An 18,726-nucleotide genomic window follows, 5' to 3' on the forward strand; every position below is an offset into this window, starting at 1 on the left:
TATATGTTCTACAAATTAAATGTTTTTTTTTACAACATATTTTGTCTAAAATACTACATTTAAGTTCTTCATCCTTATAGAAATTGTCATCAAAAATGGTCCAAAAAAAGCAGGATTCAGATGTTTTGAGAAAAGTTGACATTTCTCTGTGAGGTGTCTTCAGATGACATTTGTAAATTAACTGAACTGGATTGGATTTAATCAAGTTTGTCCTCACAAACACAAAATGAGATGAGAAACTCCAGCCTGGTAAGTTATTTAATATTGAAGAGGAAAACTCGACATAAAAGAATCATTTTAGTAGGAAAACCAAGTCATGTTTATAACGGACCAGAAAGGCCATTCAGAGTCATGAGAACAGAGACACACTGTTGTGTTGAGTTACTTTTGAAAGACAGAATTAGGTAATTTGTCAATTTTAAAAGATAAAAGCTGAACCAGAAAAGCAGTGCTTTGCAAATTGATTAATTTCCACTGATGTTTTCCCAGTTTTTCTTGCTTTAAAGCAAACTGACACAAAGTAAAATGGAAAACTAACAAGTAGAAACTAAATCTTTTTTTTTTTCCCCTAATTAAAAAATCTGTTTAGTCTGGCAGACATTTGTACTGCTTCCCTTCAGTCAGTACATTGCATGTCTGGAGATGGACACTTTTTTTTTGTCAATTGTTCTGTCTAAAAATAATCTTCCTATCAACTCTAACCAGCATCCTTGTTGCCGTCACAGAAAGCATAATTCTGCCACTACCGTGTTTCACCATGTGAATGGAGAATAACGTGGTGGAAAACTAACGCAATGTGACGTCCAAATGCTTTTGGTGGCAGTGGCTTCTATCCAGCGGTATCAAAGTAAAGGGGCTAAGAAGAAATGGAACATTTTCTTTTTTTTTTCCTTATGTTTATTGCATTTTGAAAATTAACGTACAATTTCTCTTTGATTTCAGATTTCTGCATTGCTTTGTTTTTGGTCTGCTTCTTGTTCGGTGATTGAATCTCTCAGTTCAGTGGAGCTCTGTTGCTTCATGGGCTTTTCATTGCACTGTGGATGCATTCATACAGGGTGAAGTCCTGCTCCTCTGTATCCTGCTGGGCTTCTGTCCGTCAGGCTCAGGCTCCTTCGCAGCAACATGCTGCTGCTGCTCTGCAGGGTTCTCCAGCCTACCTGCCCCGTCTCATGTGCACCGCTGAAGGAGTTGTAGCGAGCCATCGCTCCGGGTCGCGCAGCCTTCTGTGGGCTCCAGTGCAGTCTGACGGGATGCGGTTGCATCATGGCCCATACGCCTGACAGGAACCGATTGGACTCCGCCTGCTGCTGAGGACCGAGAGCGGTTCCTGCTCCTGTTGGTGATGGTTTAAAGCAAGAGGTCACTGTGTGAGAGGACGAGTTCAGACGACCCTGATGCCATTCCATGAACCCTTCCTGCTTGCTAGTTCCTCTGAAGGCGTTGGGTTGGAGGTTGGGCATGTACTCCCTGGAGCTCCTGAAAGAGACCTGACGGCTGAGGTTCGGTCGTGTTTTCTGTGACAACGGAGGTGAGAGGAGTTGAGGTTCCACCTTAGCGTGAGCAATTCGTGAGGAATCCAGTTGGTCTCTTTGTGCTTGGATGTCTGGTGTGAACCCTGCCGACGTGTTTCTGTTCCTTTGCAGAGTGAAAACTCCTTTGCTGCTCCCATCTAGGAGAGCGAGGCTGTTTTGCTTCTTTAAGCCTGACTGACGGTGAACATTTTGCCGCCCGTGTGTTAGGGACAGATCGTTCAGATTGCGCGGCTCTTGGACCTCTGCATTCTTCTTCACAGTGGTGTTGAGAAGCTGAACATCTGAGAAGGTCTGATCGGGAAGATGAGGGTGACCGTGAATCTGGTTCTGATTCTGCAGCTCCGTCTTGGCTCCTGTTCCACTCTCTGCTGCTGTTTGAACCGAAGGCCACAGAGGCAGATGTGGAGGTATTTTCTCTCTGAGCTGCTTATCGCCTTGAGGAGGATGTAGACTAATCTCTCCACGTGAACATGCTGCTGTCACAGTATTGTGGGATTTCCAGTTACAGCCGTTTGGATGCTCATGAGATAGGGAGTAAAGGCAAAGACACTGTGGCAGAGAGATGAAAGTGACAAATCCAGGGACCGGCTTGGAGCTGGAGTGAAGTCTGAGGAACTCCTGATGGAAATGTGAGACCGAGGCGCCTTTGATGAGAACCAGAAGACTCTGATGGACCATACTGGACAGCCATGTGAAACTGAGGGAGACACCAGAAACAGGAATACATCATAGGAAAGAGTTTTACAATCACTGAAGCATTAATAGAGAAACAGACAATGTTTTCTGGAAGCGGCATACTGCAAAGACACCAAATATTACCAAGTATTTTTGACTAGTTTCTAGTGTAAATATCTTAAAGGGACAGTATTTTGTCTTTTCCGGACACATAATGCTATTTTATAGCACAATCAGGTAAATCAAGGGCTGCTCTGTGAAGCGGAAGCTCGGAAACTTGGAAAGTGCAGCTCTGAGGAGGATCTTGGTGTACCCAGGTGTTTTGCACAGCTGAATGGTTCCCACAGGAGATTCAAGGATTCCTCAGAGGTGCACGAAAGAGTCAAGGTAACACTCCAGGTATGTTTTTGATGAGGAATGACATTATAACATGATGTAAGTAAAGCTCACTTATAAGAAAACATTTTTCCCATGTTATAAGGGAAAAATCTGCCAGATTAGCTCCTACATCATGCTAAAAAGTTAGTTGTTAAGTTAGTTTTTGTCTTACTTAAAAGTGTCCTACGATATTTGCACTAGAAACTGGACCACAAATACTTGGTGAAACTTGGTGTGTTTTTGCAGTGTGTGTAGGTGTGTGTGTGTGTGTAGATGTACCTGTATGTACCAGTCAGCACCTCATCCCAGTCAGCGATGATAAAACTCTCCGCTATCTGACCTGTCAGCTTCCTGCCCGTCTTTGCGCTGTAGGTCTGACCTGTGACGCTTCGCACCGACACCTTCTGTACACACCAACACACGCTAACTATCACAAACATGCAGCAGCAAATTTTCTTCTCACTGTCTGAAGCTAAATATGTCCATCTTTTTTTTTTTTTTTTTTTTTTCTTGTTTTGAAAATACTTACCGGGAAGTTTCTGCTGATGAGTTTGAGTTCCTGCCACATGCTGACAAACCCCTCCATGTTCACATGGTCCAGCAGGAGGTGAACAGACACGTTTCTCTTCCTGCTCGCCTCGAGAAGATCACACAGCAGCTCCGGGTCACTGAAGGCGTCCATCACTACAGCCAAGACCTGAATACAAACACACACACACATACACGCACCCACACTGTCACCCGCATGCCTGCCAACCGTGTGGTACTATAGCAACAGGGATTCAAGTCACACAAACACACCTCCTATCGTACCAGTTTAGCCTTTCTGAGGAACTGTCTGACCAGATCTTTCATGGCAGCTGCAGTCCTGTCAGACTGGAGAAACACCTCGGGGCTGGGATCTAGGGCTGAAACGATTAATCAGATTAATCGAATTCAGTAATGAATCGATTACTGAAATAATTGTCAGCTGATTTAGTTATCAATTAATCGCTAACTGGAGAATACAGACTCAAAAGATGCCATTTGCTGAAAAAACAACTACATATTCAGAGCTGTAATTAAGCCAAAACTCTATAACATACTTTGCATTTAAAATGACAAAAGCTTTAGTCTGCATAGTCTTAGCTTCACCCTATTTAAATTCACTTTGTTGTTGCATTAATGTTTATTTTCTTATTGGAAGTGAAATATTTGCTTATAGTTTCATCTTTTAATGTATTTCGAATATTGTATATAAAAGGCTTAAGTGCTTAAATAAAAAATCTGTACAATGTGCTAATTTTTTGTATACGATTAATCGTCAGAACAGTCGATAGATTAATCAATAACTTTGCAGCCCTGCTGGGATCGTCCGACACAGCAGCAAATAATTTCACGTCTGGGGAGACAGAAATTGGAGCCTGAAGAAATTGGCTTTCAGACAGACATGACTGCAGTAAAGTAATTTAATACCTTTATCGATCTTCTGGTCCAAACACTCCACTGCGGAGTCGCTGCTCGTTTGGGACTCACAATGGGCAAACAGGTTGACAAACTCTTTATCCATGTTGTCTATGTCGTCTGCATACTCTGTTAACAACACAAGACAGTAAAAAACTGAAACACACAAAAAAAGAAGAAGAAGAAAAAAAAGAGAAAAACACTCAACCTGTGTTTGCATCTCTCCCGTTTTGTAGGATGTAAAGCTTCTCCAGCTCTGACAGGAAGTCCACCTCCCCCTCTGCCTGCAGCACCTGGCGGTATCCGTCCAGGCCCCGGGACAGCAGGCAGTCGGCCGCTAACCGCGCGCTCTCGTTGTGGCTCAGGTCCGGCTTGGTTCCGCTGGCCGTATGGGCGCAATAATTAGAGGACGACGGGATGCGAAGGTCCTGAACCCGCCGCCTCACCTTCCCCACAGGCTGGAACCTTCTGTATGACAAAACTGAGATGTTGTTGCATCCGTTCATGGTGGAGGAGCTTTGATGAAGGGTTTTCTGGCTGGAGGAACGGTTCTGATTCGAAAAGCTTCAGTCTGGATCAGCATAATAAGAGAAGAACTGCATTCGGGGTTCTGCTGCAGCTGTGTGGGAGAACTACTGGTGTGGAAAGTCAGGGGAAGGTAGACCCGCCTCTGCTGAGAGCCAGGTGATTTCCTCAACAAGATGAGATGTGACAGGTGAGTTTATCACACAGCACTTCGCAGAACTTTTCAACATCCTCAACTTTTATCTCCGTTTTTGGTATTTTATGTGTTGGATTACTAGTAATCATTACCGTCATTACTATTTGACAGTAAACATAGTAATGATTAGTATCATTACTACGGTAGTAATTATATAGTAAATTAACCAAAGATTCTCAATTAGATTTAGGCCTGGACTTTAACTACACCATTTTGACACAAGTAATTTTTTTTTCTTAGCTGTTCCATTTAGTTCTGTTCTTTATGTTTAGGGTTGATATCATGCTGGAAAGTGAAACTCCCATCAACACTGAACAGCTTTCCTGTCCCTGCAACAACAACAAAAACAGCTCCCCACAGCATGATACTTCCAACACTTTGTTTCACAGTAGAGACAGAAAACACACATGGCATTTCGGATTTAGGTTTAAAAACTAGATATTGGTCTAATCTGGCCAGAGTATTTGTGTCCAGTATAGCCTGTGGAAAACTTTAAACTGGACTAAAAGTTTTCTGGGTTTTTTTCTTTTTGCCTCCCTAATCTGCAGATTTGCAGCTGCGCCAGACTCTTTCCAATTTTGGGTAATATATTATTATTATATTTTTTTTATGTGAGATGGTTAAAGCTTGGGAAATTGTTTCACAAATCAACTCTGCTTTCAAATTGACTTTCTTCTGGCCTGTCTGCTGTGTTCCTTGGTCTTTGTGATGTGATTCGTTTTCTAAAAAAACATCTATATTCTTCAAAAAAAACAGCTACAGAATGTCATAGTTATGTGCTGCTTTGTGTTGCTCAATCACATCAACAATGAAATGAATTAAAGTTTGTGGCTGAATCCTGACAAACTGTTATTCAAGAAGTATGCGTGCTCTTTCAAGGTTCTAAAACAGTTCAGGATCCTATCATATGTGTGAAGTAAAAAAAATAGAGAGGGTTGTAAGTCTATGTGTAATTAAATGAAATAAACACAGCACTGCCTGTTTTCTTACAGGCAGTAGGAAAACATTCATGATGTGGTTAATAGTTCAGCACGGCAGACGTAGAGTTTTGTTCCCAGGCCTGAGGCAGCTTGATGAGCGCAGGAACAAATGAGTGACTGGAATGAAGATGGCTGTCACTTCAGCTCCTGTCAAAGAATGGCTGATTGGCTTTTGGTTCAATGGTAGACACACCTAGACAGGGATTAGGAGCAGAGACACAAAACCTCAGCCAAGGCTGTTTCTCACACTGATGATGATACATTTAAGCAGATCTCCAGCTCACATGCATCCGTCTTCCGTCTTCAATGGAGATTTTTTTTTTTTACCTTTTTGGAGGTTTTAATGCTTTGGCTTTGCTTTGCATTGATGCCACTTGTCAGCTTTAAAAGTTAAACACGAGTCTTTGCAACATGTTCAGAAGATAATTGTAGCTTTTCACTGCCCTGCCAAAAGAAGGATGCTTTAGTCACGCAGTGACCGCTTTTGAAAAAATGCTCAGGTGGTGTATTTTAGGTAAAATGTGAGTAAATCATTATAAAATGTATCAAGATGAGATAAATGGGAATCAAAAGTTACAATAAAACAGACAGAATACTGGCGACTTTATCAAAAATGGCTTTAAACGAGACAAATATAAATAAAAAAAACATCTCTGATATAATAAAGATAATAAAAGATCAAATTAAAGCACTGGTGCTCTTACCAAAGAAAATATAAAAATAAGTAAGTAGTAGTTACGGCCACTTATTTGTTTCTATGGTTACAATGGCTGCAAGAGTTCATACTGCAGCAGAAATCTGAAGTCAGAGTGCTCATTGTACCCCTAATTTATACTCCTGTGTTTAAAATTGTTGCTCCTTCCTTATCAGAGGGTTTCAGTCTGTATATTACGCACGCCGAGGTCACAAGTACAGAAAGTACCGGAGAAGTTCAGAGTGAGAAGACGCTCTGCTGAGTAGGAAGTGAAAATCAGACATTCAAACGCAGCATCAATCTGACACCGCTCAACTTGATCCATCTGGACTGTTTGTTGAAGCACTTCTTAGTTTTTTTGCTGACTAAGGACTTTTCAGAGAGCAAAGACAGGAAAAGATGCAGGAACGGCGTCAGGTCACATTTGTCTTTTCATCACAAAATGTTTCCCAGAACTGAAATAAATTAAACTTCTAACTGGGCTCAACGATGTTGTTAAAGAATCTTCTCATGCTTGAGTTCATCTGCGCAAAGTAAACCCTCAACCTGTCTCAGATGGAAGGGCGGATGGTTCATAACCACGCTGCAGCCAGTCAACACGCTCCACGGTCTGAGTCACTGTTTGTGTTTTGCTGCAGTGAGCTTAGGTTCAGAATATGTTTCCTTAAATGGGCAGACGACAGAAGGCAGCTGGTGGTCGTTAGGACACGGAGGACGGCTTGGGCACAGACGGTGAGGAGGACGAGGTGGACTCTCTGGCTCGCGCTGCCAGCTTCTGTCTCAGCTCCCTGATTTCCTTCAGCAGCTCCCTCTCGCTGCTGTCCAAGAGGGCCCGGCCGCGGTCCAGGGAGACTAACAGGACGCAAACAGAACCCTTAATTACTATTAAATAATCATTACCACACAAAAACACTGAAGAAGTGAACTAAAATGTATTTAATGTAATGAGTTTTTACTGCTTAAACCGACTCACAGTTGGTGGAGGAGCTCCCTGAAGGTGAAGAGCTGTTCAGACACACCATGCTGGCGCCTTCCTGCCTCTGGGTGGCGGCAGAGCTCCTCGCTGTGGCTGTATTTACACCTTTAGCTGCAACAGAAGCAGTAGGTTTGTGAAGAAGTCGCTCTCCTCCTGAGACAATAAAAAAAAAGACCAGATTAGATCTGTGTAGTACAGGTTTCCTGGACATCATTTATGTTAAAATTCAGAGGTGAGAGTTTTTTTTTATTGTGGTAAAGAAGACTGGAAGTGATTAAACACATTCTAAATGTTATTTGAATTAATTATTCGGAAATGTTCTCATTTAAAATCCTGCAATGGCAGAAGTGAATGTTTTTTAATCGATTTTGTGCAATGCAGAGCATTTCTGTGGTAGTGACTGGCAAACAACTTGATACGACACTGCCACCTTGTGGTAGGGAGCAGTCTGAGCAGAAACAAGTCAGGAAAATGAAAGAGTGACGCCTAAGTGTAGCACCACCCGCGGAGGTGACGGTGCACATGCGCAGAACGCACGGTTGTTAGGGTTTATGCTATGCGTGCACGGGCTGATAACAAAAACAATGGCGGATAGCATTATGCTATGTTATACTAATAACTGGTTCAGTTTAACAGGTTTCTGATAAGGAATAAAAATGTTGCATGAGCTCTTCGCTCATAGGATACGGGTTATTGTTTACAATGAGGCGGAAGCTAAAGGTTAAAAGCGCCTGCGCATTCGATGACAATCTGAAAATCACATCGCCATCTAGTCGCCTGACATGATAACTACAGCTGACTCGAGGTGTTTTGAAGATGGGAGTTTTTTTTTCTCCCCGTTAATATCCGACAATACAGGCAGTTTCCGGGCAGCTTTCTCGGATAAATTTAAAAGCTGTTTGACCATCTATTAATATCCACCTCTACCATGGTGTGTGTGTGTGTGTGTGTGTGATGTGTTACCCGTGTCTGCTGTGGACCAGGCCAGTCGCTGCTCCTGTAACTCTGCTCTGCTATTCATCACTTCATCCCACTGCAAAATAAACACAGCAATCACTCTCCATGAATAAAAACAGTCAAAAAAAAATCCTGAACAAATCCCACACTTCTCAGAGATAAAGCTTGTTTTGAAGTCTGAGATAAAATTACACCTGTATCATTTGTTTCTGTTCCACACTAATAAACACACACACACAAAAAAAATCCTATTCTCACTTTTCTTCCTGCCACTTCTCTCATGGTGTGAGCCAGTTTCTCTTCCTCTGCCAGAGATTTTCTTTGAAGCTCTGCCAGCAGATTCCTCTTCCTCTCCTGCTCAGCTTCAACCTGCTGCAGGCGCCCCAGCACCTCTCTCTGCCAGTCAGACTCCAGGCCCAGCTGGTACGCCTCTGCCAGGGACTCCTCCAGGGCCTGTGTGAGAGTTTATGTCGCATGAACAGACGGTAAATATTGCAGAAACTTGGACCAAAACCCAAGTTATGATGACTGCTTAGTGCTTTCCTCGGACAACTGTTGTGAGGTGCTAAATTTCCAGCGGGGTGTGTCGCTGACCTGTGGGTTGCTCTCTGCGCCGTGCAGCAGCTCTGGGCCAGTCTCATCTGCTCTCTCTGCAGCTCTCATTTTCAGCTGCACCTCCTCTTCAACCTCTCGTCCGACGCGCTCCTGGTTCTTCAGCAGGTCCTAAGCAGCAGCAATTATTTCAGAGTTTGTTCACTATTTTTTTCTAATTCTAAATTAACCTAAAATAAGAAAACTTCAGTCTGATTTAACTCCAAACCTTGAGAAAAAAATATGTCTGTCCTTTTTATTATGTGTATGAAAATATCTGGTTCCTCTATAAATAACATTTTCCAAATTTAGGCTTCTAATCAAATGTTAGATTGCAGTTTATTACAAAAATGTGCAGTTTGGAGATCAAACACTCCTTCAAGGATTTTACAGAGAAATCAATCACTTTCCAAATCGTAAAAATACCCAAATGAAATTCAAGCATTTTTAAGGATTTCAAGCACCTGTCCAAACCCCTTTTGGACCATTAAGAACCATTAATCTAAGTGTTTTTGTGACGTAAACGGCCCGTATGTTCCCCAATAGGCCCAGGCGGCTCTCGTCACCTGCTCAAACCGTTTCCTCTGCACCTCCAGCTCCATCTGTCTGACTTCTAGATCCTGAACCGCTGCGGTCGTTTCTTGCTCCCGCTGATCCATCTGGGTTGAGTATCGAGGTACATCATAAAAAAAAAAAAAAAAGGAAGCTCAACATCGCGGACATTACAGGTTTGACACTCAGACCCAGAGAAGCTTACCTTCCTGCTGATCTCCTGGTCCAGCCTCTGTATCTGAGAGGCTTTGAGATCCTGTTGGTGCTTCAGGAAGCGTCTTCTAGTTGCATCCAGCAGGTGTAACTCATTCACCTTCAGCTCTCTCTTCATCGCCGTCAGCCTAAACACCGTGAAAACTTTAATAACTAATGCTACGTTTCTTCTTTTGGTAGAAACAATGAACACGGGAGAGCGTAGTTGGATACTTTGTCCTCTGCTGTGCGAGCTTCTCCTCCTCTTGTGCCAGGATGTTTCTGCGCTGCTCCTCGGCTTTCTGAAGCAACTCCTATATTGAAATCGTTTAAAAAATCTGATTATTTCAGGTGCTTAGCTTTCAAAAACAGGTGATTTGTATTCAAATCTGAACACATTGACACAATACAGTCTTTGCTTGTGAGGAAGTCTAGTAAATAAATCCACCTGCTGGGCGTAGTAGACTTTCTCTTCAGCTTGGCGGCGCACAAAGTCGGCTCGCAGTGCCGACAACTCCTCCCTGAAGACGACAAAAAGTCACTTTAGGTCTGAATAACTTAGGACCAGACTAGAGACGCAAACAATTAATCGACTTATGATTAATTGTCAATTAATGGTTAATTAGTTCCAACAATGGCCTCTCCATGTCCATGTCCAAATGTTTTGCATCAGGGGCCAAAATTAGTTTTTTCCTCCAATCAATGCTACAAAAAATATGTAAATGAATATTTCTCCTTTATCCGTACAACAATAAATTAAAGTTAAAAAAAAAAAAAAACAGTATTAGAATGACATTTGTCTTCATGTTTACAGGTATTTAACTTTTTGGGTCCATTAATTTCTACAAAATGTTTTTTTTATGTTTGTGGCATGACAATAAAATGAAAATGAAAGCAAAAAAAAAAAGAAAAAAAGAATAAAATCTTGTTCGACATTTCTCATTTAAGAAATAAACTTGGAAGATGAGTATCCATCTGCACTGGCTCCATGTGTCAGAGGGCTAAATTTGAACATTTAAGCCCTTCCTGTTATGGAAAGACAATCAAGAGAACTCCAGTTAAAAAAACAACAAAAAAAACTGTCGCTTATTAATCATTCGTCAATCGACTTTAGATTAACTCGTTAATCGTTGATTTGCATCCTTAGCTCAGACAGGATAAAATTGTCCTAAAAATGTAAATATACTAAATGTAACACAGATGAACAAAAACAATCTCCAGGACAGAAGAAGGAAAAGAAAAGAGGTCATTGAAAGGTTGCAGTTGGAAAACATAAAAATACGATTAACTTGCTCTGCTCATAGATGTCATTACATCATCATGCAGCTGTGATGATGCAGTTACATCTCTGCTATTGAGATTAGCTCGCCTTTCTTTGAGGTACTCCATCTCCTGCAGCCGTATTCGCTCCCTCTCCCTGCTTTGGAATTCCACTATGAATTCTGGGTACTGGTCGAAGATGGGGTACTGGCCGCTGGTGAGGGGCGTAAAGTCGGAGAGCAGGGTTCGGGGGTGGATGGCAGCCGGCGTGCTGCCAGTAATCCTGTAGGCCTCCTTTATCATCGCCCCAACGTCCAGGTTGTTACGATGGTGAAAAAAGTACTGAGGAGGAGGAGGAGGAGGAGGAGGAGGAGGAGGAGAAAGGTACATTTGTGACAACAGATCGCAGTGGTGATTAAGATGGAGGGGCAGAAAGTGTACCTCAAAGTCCTTCTTCTGGGAGCACAGCAGCAGAGGCTCCCGGCAGGAGATGATGTAGGCCACACAGGCCATCAGCAGGAAGGACGGGTGGTTGGAGAAGACGTTGTCGAACAGCCGGAGCCACTCGTCGCGCGTCAGAACCTCGGAGAACATGGTCTCCAACAGTGGCCACACGTACAGCTGGGACAGACAGAGAGACGCAGGACAGGGTTCTTAGAAATGAGGATAAACCCGTTACTGAAATGTGCAGCTTCTAGTGTCTGACAAGTCTCCTGACATTCAGCATGTGAAGATTACAAACTTTACCAGAAGGAAAATTCAGAGTCGCTTGTGGCACATTTTGACAGAATGAATTAAGAAGATGAACAGATTAACAAACGGTGGATTATGGACCAATCAGACGGATGGATGGATATTGTGACATTAATTAAAGTCTAGAAACAGTGGGAACTATTTTAAGTTCCTGAAACAGTACAAGTCAGACTCCAGACTGTCTCTGAGTGTTGGCCTGTTGTCGCTGCCGCCGCCATTACCTGCGAGGTGATGCCGCAGTCCATCAGGTGCTGCAGCAGCTCCTTGTCGTGATGACCCAGAATGTTCTCCGCCATGCTCAGGATGTTCAGAGGAGGGTTGGGGAAATACTCGAACCAGTGCTGGCACCAGTTCACTAAAGCAGGTCGCAGTGAGTCAGCAGACATTACAGAGGAAACCTGCTTTAATCGAATCTTTTAAACGGCGTCACAGTAAAGACGTACCAATAACGGTGGCCACCACCTCAAAGCAGAGCATGGGGTTGTTCTGGAAAAGCTTGACAAAGGGAAACGAGAGCAGAGGAAGATATTCCACCTCTGCAAAAATGGCTGCCCAGTGAGCTAAGGCAGATAGAAGCCTGCAGACGAGACAAAAACAAAAAAAAAAAGATTTACACAATTAAACCAGACAAAAATTGCTGTTATTTCAGATTTTAGTGACATTTGTAGGAGAAACAGACCTTTGCAATCCTCTCTGCAGTTTGTGGCTCTTGATTGGGTACTTGTCTTGCAGAGTGAGGAAGGCTGAATGCAGGCCTTTGTCAGTCAGGCTGCTGTACGCTGCGTGGTTCTCTGGGAGACACAGCAGAGACTTCCACACAAACATCCTGCACAAACCACGCAGAAAATGATTGTAAAGTATCAAAATGCCGCCAAATATGGAAACACCTTTAACAGAAAGAGGTTTGCACCTGTATTTAGTTGGAAATTCCCCAAAAGCTTTCAGCAGAGCTACAAGTCTCTTCTTGTTCAGACCAGCAGGTAGTTCGTTCTTCATCACAAAACGAGAGAAAACCAAATGAGCAGTGGATCCGACTTCTTTGATTGAGGAAATATATTGGATGATAGACGTTCAGCCATGTTATAATCAAACTGTGGTATGTTTATCATGTGTTAGACCAATAGAAACTATTTTATAACTGTGAAAATAAGGAATAATACAACTAATGCATACATTTTTCATTAATTTTTAATGGAACCAGATTTTCTACGTATTTTTTTTCCAACAATTGCAACTTTTATTGGTTTTCCACATTAAATAGGATTAAAAATTAGGGATGCACCAATCTGTTTTATTCAAGTTCAACACCAATACCTGAGGTTTTGGTATCGGCTGGTACCGATAACGATCCGATGCAGAAGAACAGTGCTGAACTGATCTAAATCGTTTGCTTTATTAAACTGTACTGAATTTATTTGATAGCTCTGCACCAGTACAGCACACCTAAACTCAATAACAGCTTCACACGCTTGGTCAAACATTTATAAACAACTTTCATTTGTTCAGTCATTTCGGAGTCGAACATCCACAGTAAAGGTAAAAAAAGAAGAAACTGAAACTGACAAAAACAATTGGTTCACTACTTTGGTCAAACATGTAAAAATAAACTGCAACAAACCTTTGAAATTGTTCAGAAAGTGTAATTAGAAATTCTAACTTTAATGTAAAATAAATAATAAAGCAAGACGTCGCTCAGAGCACAAATCATAGAATTAGACTAAATAGATCTTGTGAATCAGACATCGATACCAGATCTAGAATTTATTTTTTTAAATATTGAGACCGATACAGATATTAATATCGGACCGTTGAGTGTCTAGTGAAAATGATGATAGAATTCTCTGTATTATAATAAAATTAATAAACCAAATGTGCAACAAGTATAAATAAAAATGATTAGTTCTGTGTTTGTCCTACCTCTTTGTCCTCAGCTGAAGACCCTGCAGGGGGTCTCAGTATCTTCACCTGTGTTTCTCCACCTGATCGCCTGGCTGGCCGGACCGCCTCTGACCTAACCTTCATCTTTATGTTGGAAAAGTCGTGACCAGCTCCGCCGCCAGAGACCACGGCTACCCGAGACGGAAGAGGCTGTGGAGAGGAAGCACAGATACAAAACAAAACAGCCTTTAGTGACCCAGTGAGAACACGTGTCCTGCAGCAACGTGTTTTACCGTCACCTTGTTCAATTCCTGCGTCAGGCTCTGGGCGCTGTAGATGTTGATGCTTCCGTTGTCCATGATGGCTGCGATGTGTCGGCCGTTGGGGCCGACGGCGACGGCGGTGATGGCTTCGTCCACGGATCCCATGTGGAAGAGAAGTTTGCATGTGTGAATGTTGATGAAACGCATCACACCGTCCTGGCTCAGCACCCCTAAAGTCTGTGGAGACAAAAACAAAAAACATGAAAACAAACGAGGACAGCAGAAGAGAAACAACAAGACGGTGAACAGAAGTACAAAAGGAGGAAGCGATTCTCTCTGAATGATTCTGGAAACATCAGACGGCCGTTCCAAACATGGAGCCAGAATTATTTAGTTTTTCTCCATTTGGATTATTAACTCTATTCTAGTACATTTCTGCTTTTTTGTGAATCTGTTCGCCTTCAGCACACGATCATATCAGGACATCCAGCTCATCAGCGTCTGGCACCAGCGAGAAAATATGGCGGAACATTCTTTTTGTCACCAATTAAAATATTTCTTGAAGTGAACATTTTGGTTTCCTGTCTAGAAAAATAGAAACTGGAAAAGAAACAAAGCTGTTTTCCTCAGAGAGGTCAACGGGAAAAGGAAAACAAAGGAAATCCCACAGGAGGTGAAGCAATATGAACAATGAAAATAAATTTGTCCTTTTCTATGTGTGTGTGTGTGTGTGTGTGTGTGTGCGTGTGTGTGTTTGTAATGAGTAACTGGTCAAAAATGTGGAAGTTTGCCATGGAATAATTTCATTATGCTGTGAGTTTCTGTCCCTCTTTTCATTTTTGTCTTGAGATATTCTGACGTTTATGACTCCGAACAATATGAATTTTTTTTTAATAGAAACAATACTGAAATATATCAATCAAATTGAGTTCACATTTTATTCACTGCTGAATAGCTTCAAAATAAATCTAAAATCTACAACATTAGTGGAAATTTATGTAAAATGCTTAAGTTGTTCATTTTCTGGGATGTTTTTTTTTTTTTTTATTTCTTCATTTTAAACCCAGAATCTAACCTGGTTTCTAAATGTGGAGGCAAAGTGAAGGACATCGGCTGTGATGGAGGATGACTTTCATGTCAAACTCAGCAAAGTCAAAAGAAAAAAAAAGTCCTGCTGCTGGTGTACCTGGCTGGCTCCTCCATCAAAGCTGTCAGGCAGGAATTCCAGCTGCCTGACAGTTCGGACCTGAGACGGCATCTGGATCACCCTGACCAGCTGCTGGCTCTCCAGGCACCACAGGTGCAGCAGGTTGGAGCGGCCGCCGGCAGCAAGGCTTTTACCGTCTCTGTCGACACGACACCCACGTTAAAGCCTTCTGACCCCTGCAGAGTTTTACTGGCAGTCACAAGCAACACTAGAGAGGAGCTCATCGAATGGACTGGAGACCCACCGTGTGACAGCAAAGGCCTTGTAAAAGATCCTGGGTCCGGAGTCGGGAACGGGGAGCTGGTACCTGCAGAACAGGGTGTCGCTCTCCCACGCAAAGATGGAGTCGTCGCTGAAGCAGCTGAGGATGGTGTTGCTGAGGGGGAGGAAGAAAACCTGAAACGCAGGAAACAGTGCGTCGCTGCAGAGCTGTCAACCTCACAGAGTGACTCTAAGTCCCACCTTAACGCAAAAAATTACAGTTTAGTTAGTCAGAGACAACGGACCACTGTCTTAAACTGCTGACTCCTTTAAATCAGCGCTGAAAATTAATTGCTTTATAATTTATTTATAGTCTCGGCTTAGTGTTTCAAAAAAATACCCGATTATGTCTAATGTCTTTATGCTTTTATGTGATTTTGTATGAGATGTTGTTTCCTCCTGCGAAGCACTTTGTATTGCAAAGTGTGTGAATGGTGCCACACAAATAAGCTTCTTTGGTAAGACTTTATTTGAAGGGATGTCCATGAGACTAACATGACACAGTCATAAACAGGAAGGAGTCTTCATGAATGTTTATGACTGTTGTCGTGAAGTGTGATTCGGTAAATAATGACACTTTTAATGGACTTTTAGAGTTTCAAAACATTTACGGACAAGTTTAAGACAATTACTGAAACCTTGTTTTGGAGTAAATCACCAAAATTGTTGATCATTAATTTTTTTTTATCATGGAAAAAAGAAACAGACTTTAGATTTAAATCTAAATGTGCCAGAGATATGAGTGAACTTGGGTTTAACTATGTGGCGCTGCATCTGTTTGTTTACCTTCTGTATGCCGACAGACTGTCTGATGTTCAGCTTCCTCTTCCTCTGGAAGGTGTCCAGGTCCCAGAGCTGAGCGGTGTCTGATGATGTCGTGATGGCATATCGGCCTGAGCTGTGGACGGATATGGACGTGACGGCTCCCTCGTGACCTCTCATCCAGCTGACCAGCTGCTTCGTGTCTGTGGAAGTAAACACACGGCACGGCAGGGGAAAAAAAACATTGAGTGGTGAGTAGATGCTTACGACATGTTTCGGTCTGTCTGTCTTTGCTTCCACATAGTTTTGATGTTGAAAGGTAAGATTCAGAAGAGTTCCTCTCACCTTTGTCAAAGCATTTGATGGTGTGGTCAACCAGAGCTACAAGAAACTCAGTTGTCCTGCGGAGGCTGAATGCCAGAGCAGTACAGGCTTGTCCTGTTTTCTGCACCAAGCGGAACCTGCCCAGGAGAGAGGAGGGCATGTTTAGACATCGAGTATCTAGGCTCTAAGAACTTAGCATTATTGTCCTATGCATAAAAAAAAAAGAAACTTTCATAGTTCCCTCCAGTGCAAAGCATCTATCCAGTTGTGCTGAAAGACATCCAGCACAACTCTGCGTGTCTTTCAGTGGGAATGATGCATTCAGGGTAATGTTCATTTGCATGCAAACCAAAAGATTTTATTTTGATCTCCTCTGACCAAAACACCTTCTTGCTGCTTGTGGCCACCTGCAAATGGCACTGACAAATCTAGCGTGTTCCTTGCACACATAAATCCCAACTAATTACTCCTAATGCTGCGGTTGTGATGTAACAAAATGCAAAGCAGTTCAACTGGAAGGACTGATTTTGTGAGACGCTTTAAATGCTCATTTGTTTACATTTTACTCTGCAGCATCCCCTCACACACCCAGCAGGACCCACAGATAGTCACCTGTTTCTACTGATGTCAAAGAAGTAAATGTTGCCATGGTGATCTCCGGCCAGAAAAGAGTCCCCTGTGGTGTCGAAGGCCACATGGAGGAAACGCACCGTCTTGTTCTGCTGAGCAGTGCGGACCACCGTCGCCAACACACTGAGGAGGGGAAACCCACAGACAGGATGCAACGAATGGAAAAATGACATATTTATAGAAATCGAAACCTTGCCACGTTAAACCGTTATCACGTCTGCTTTAATAACTCCCTGTAAGCCCAGCAGCACTTGATCACTGCTAATGAGACAGGTGTTTTAAAGAGGCATCCCGGGTATTTTCAAACCTACCTTTTGCCGGGTGTTGGTTTACGATGCCATACTTTCCCTTCCTCTTTGTTTCCAATGTCCGTCACCTCCATTTAAAAAAAAAATGTTTCTGCCGATTAAACAATCATAGGAATAAAATCCACTCTCACTTCTTTACGTTCCTGACCTGACCGAAGCAACCAACCTCCATAACGCAGAGGCAAGATGAACAGAGGCGGAGCAAACAGCGCGAAATTTAAAACCAAAATCTACAGTCGGAACTTTATTCTGTAAAAATGTCGACAAAAAACGTTGTAAATATCAACATCAAAATCTAAAGCTAACAGAAACTCGACTGAGCTTTAACAAATGAGCAGAAGTACAGCTAAGCAGCTGCTTGTTAGACAGCTTACATGTTTGTTTTGAAGACGGTTATTCGTCGCTTAAAGATGACGTCATTGGCGTTGAATCGTGGGAGTTGAAGTTCAATGGTTCTTTGTGGCGATTGGCATAGACTTTTTACTACCACTTTCTAGATTGAAACCTGGAACAAAATGGTTTCAAAAATATCTGTATTATTATTGAGATTTAATAAATATCTGGACACTTTAATTAGTTGAACTATACTAACATAAAATGTTGAGTTTCAATTTTATTAATTATAATTGTATTGGTTTGTTACAAAAACACTGCTTTCAAGCTGTTTCCCGTGTTATCACATATGTTCTGGCGTATTTAAAGACGTGTTAAGGAGGTCTAAACAAAAGTGGGATTTTATAAATGTGTGAAGGATTTGAGTTGGTTTTGAAGCTCTCGTTCTGAGGTGATGCGAAATTAAAAGTGTTGGCCAAAATAATGACCAGGAAGCGTTCTTGTCAGTAACATCACAATTTTTTTTGTGTTTTGTTTTTTTACATGTTAAGGCAAGGATGTTAAATTCATTTTCATTTAGGACCACATCGGTCTGGTTAGGACAAGTTGAGAAGTGACGATAAGTTACCCAAAATACTGAATTAATGAATATTGCATTGGATGAGTACCTCTTGAAATTGAGTAATGTTAAACATCTTTTCACACTGATGTAATTTGGCAATAGATAAATAAAACAGATTAAAACAAAAATAAAAGAACAAATGAAACTAAACTAAGGTTGCATTTTACATAATGGAAAGCAAGTCTGGTGTTATAACACATTTCTACAGATATTTTCTTAGCCATCTAGATCTTGTCCATCTTTATCACCTTCTTTCAGTTTAAAATACTTCTCAGTTGCTGAGTCAACTGGCACCGACACGCCTCTTTCTTTTGCTGGCTTCCTCTGAATGGTCGAAGGGGCGCTGTGCAAATTTTACAGGAAATAGAACATAAACAAAAATCTGGTATTATATATTCAAAATGCATCCGGTTGTACTAGCCTCTTTACAT

At 42.0% G+C, this 18,726-nt stretch overlaps 2 protein-coding genes across 2 annotated transcripts; both read right to left on the reverse strand.

Annotated features, from left to right (window-relative positions):
• Positions 1–724: 724 nt before the first annotated feature.
• On the reverse strand, positions 725–5,428 carry LOC103478288 (protein FAM83A). Its single transcript, XM_008432021.2, has 6 exons — positions 4,240–5,428; positions 4,044–4,160; positions 3,402–3,496; positions 3,118–3,285; positions 2,868–2,992; positions 725–2,232 (listed from the first exon to the last, which is right to left on the reverse strand). The coding sequence occupies exons 1-6, from the start codon at positions 4,535–4,537 to the stop codon at positions 1,050–1,052; spliced, it is 1,986 nt and encodes a 661-aa protein (XP_008430243.1). The 5' UTR covers positions 4,538–5,428; the 3' UTR covers positions 725–1,049.
• A 904-nt stretch (positions 5,429–6,332) lies between these two features.
• tbc1d31 (TBC1 domain family, member 31) lies at positions 6,333–17,765 on the reverse strand. Its single transcript, XM_008432019.1, has 23 exons — positions 17,344–17,765; positions 17,015–17,155; positions 16,424–16,539; positions 16,103–16,281; positions 15,300–15,451; positions 15,035–15,194; positions 13,885–14,085; positions 13,625–13,795; positions 12,618–12,697; positions 12,387–12,533; positions 12,151–12,284; positions 11,929–12,062; positions 11,396–11,575; positions 11,064–11,296; positions 10,143–10,215; positions 9,929–10,008; positions 9,708–9,843; positions 9,517–9,609; positions 8,954–9,082; positions 8,618–8,812; positions 8,366–8,435; positions 7,400–7,555; positions 6,333–7,278 (listed from the first exon to the last, which is right to left on the reverse strand). The coding sequence occupies exons 1-23, from the start codon at positions 17,412–17,414 to the stop codon at positions 7,127–7,129; spliced, it is 3,183 nt and encodes a 1,060-aa protein (XP_008430241.1). The 5' UTR covers positions 17,415–17,765; the 3' UTR covers positions 6,333–7,126.
• Positions 17,766–18,726: the final 961 nt, after the last annotated feature.

Source organism: Poecilia reticulata, linkage group LG16 (genome assembly GCF_000633615.1).
Source record: "Poecilia reticulata strain Guanapo linkage group LG16, Guppy_female_1.0+MT, whole genome shotgun sequence".
NCBI lineage: Eukaryota > Metazoa > Chordata > Actinopteri > Cyprinodontiformes > Poeciliidae > Poecilia > Poecilia reticulata.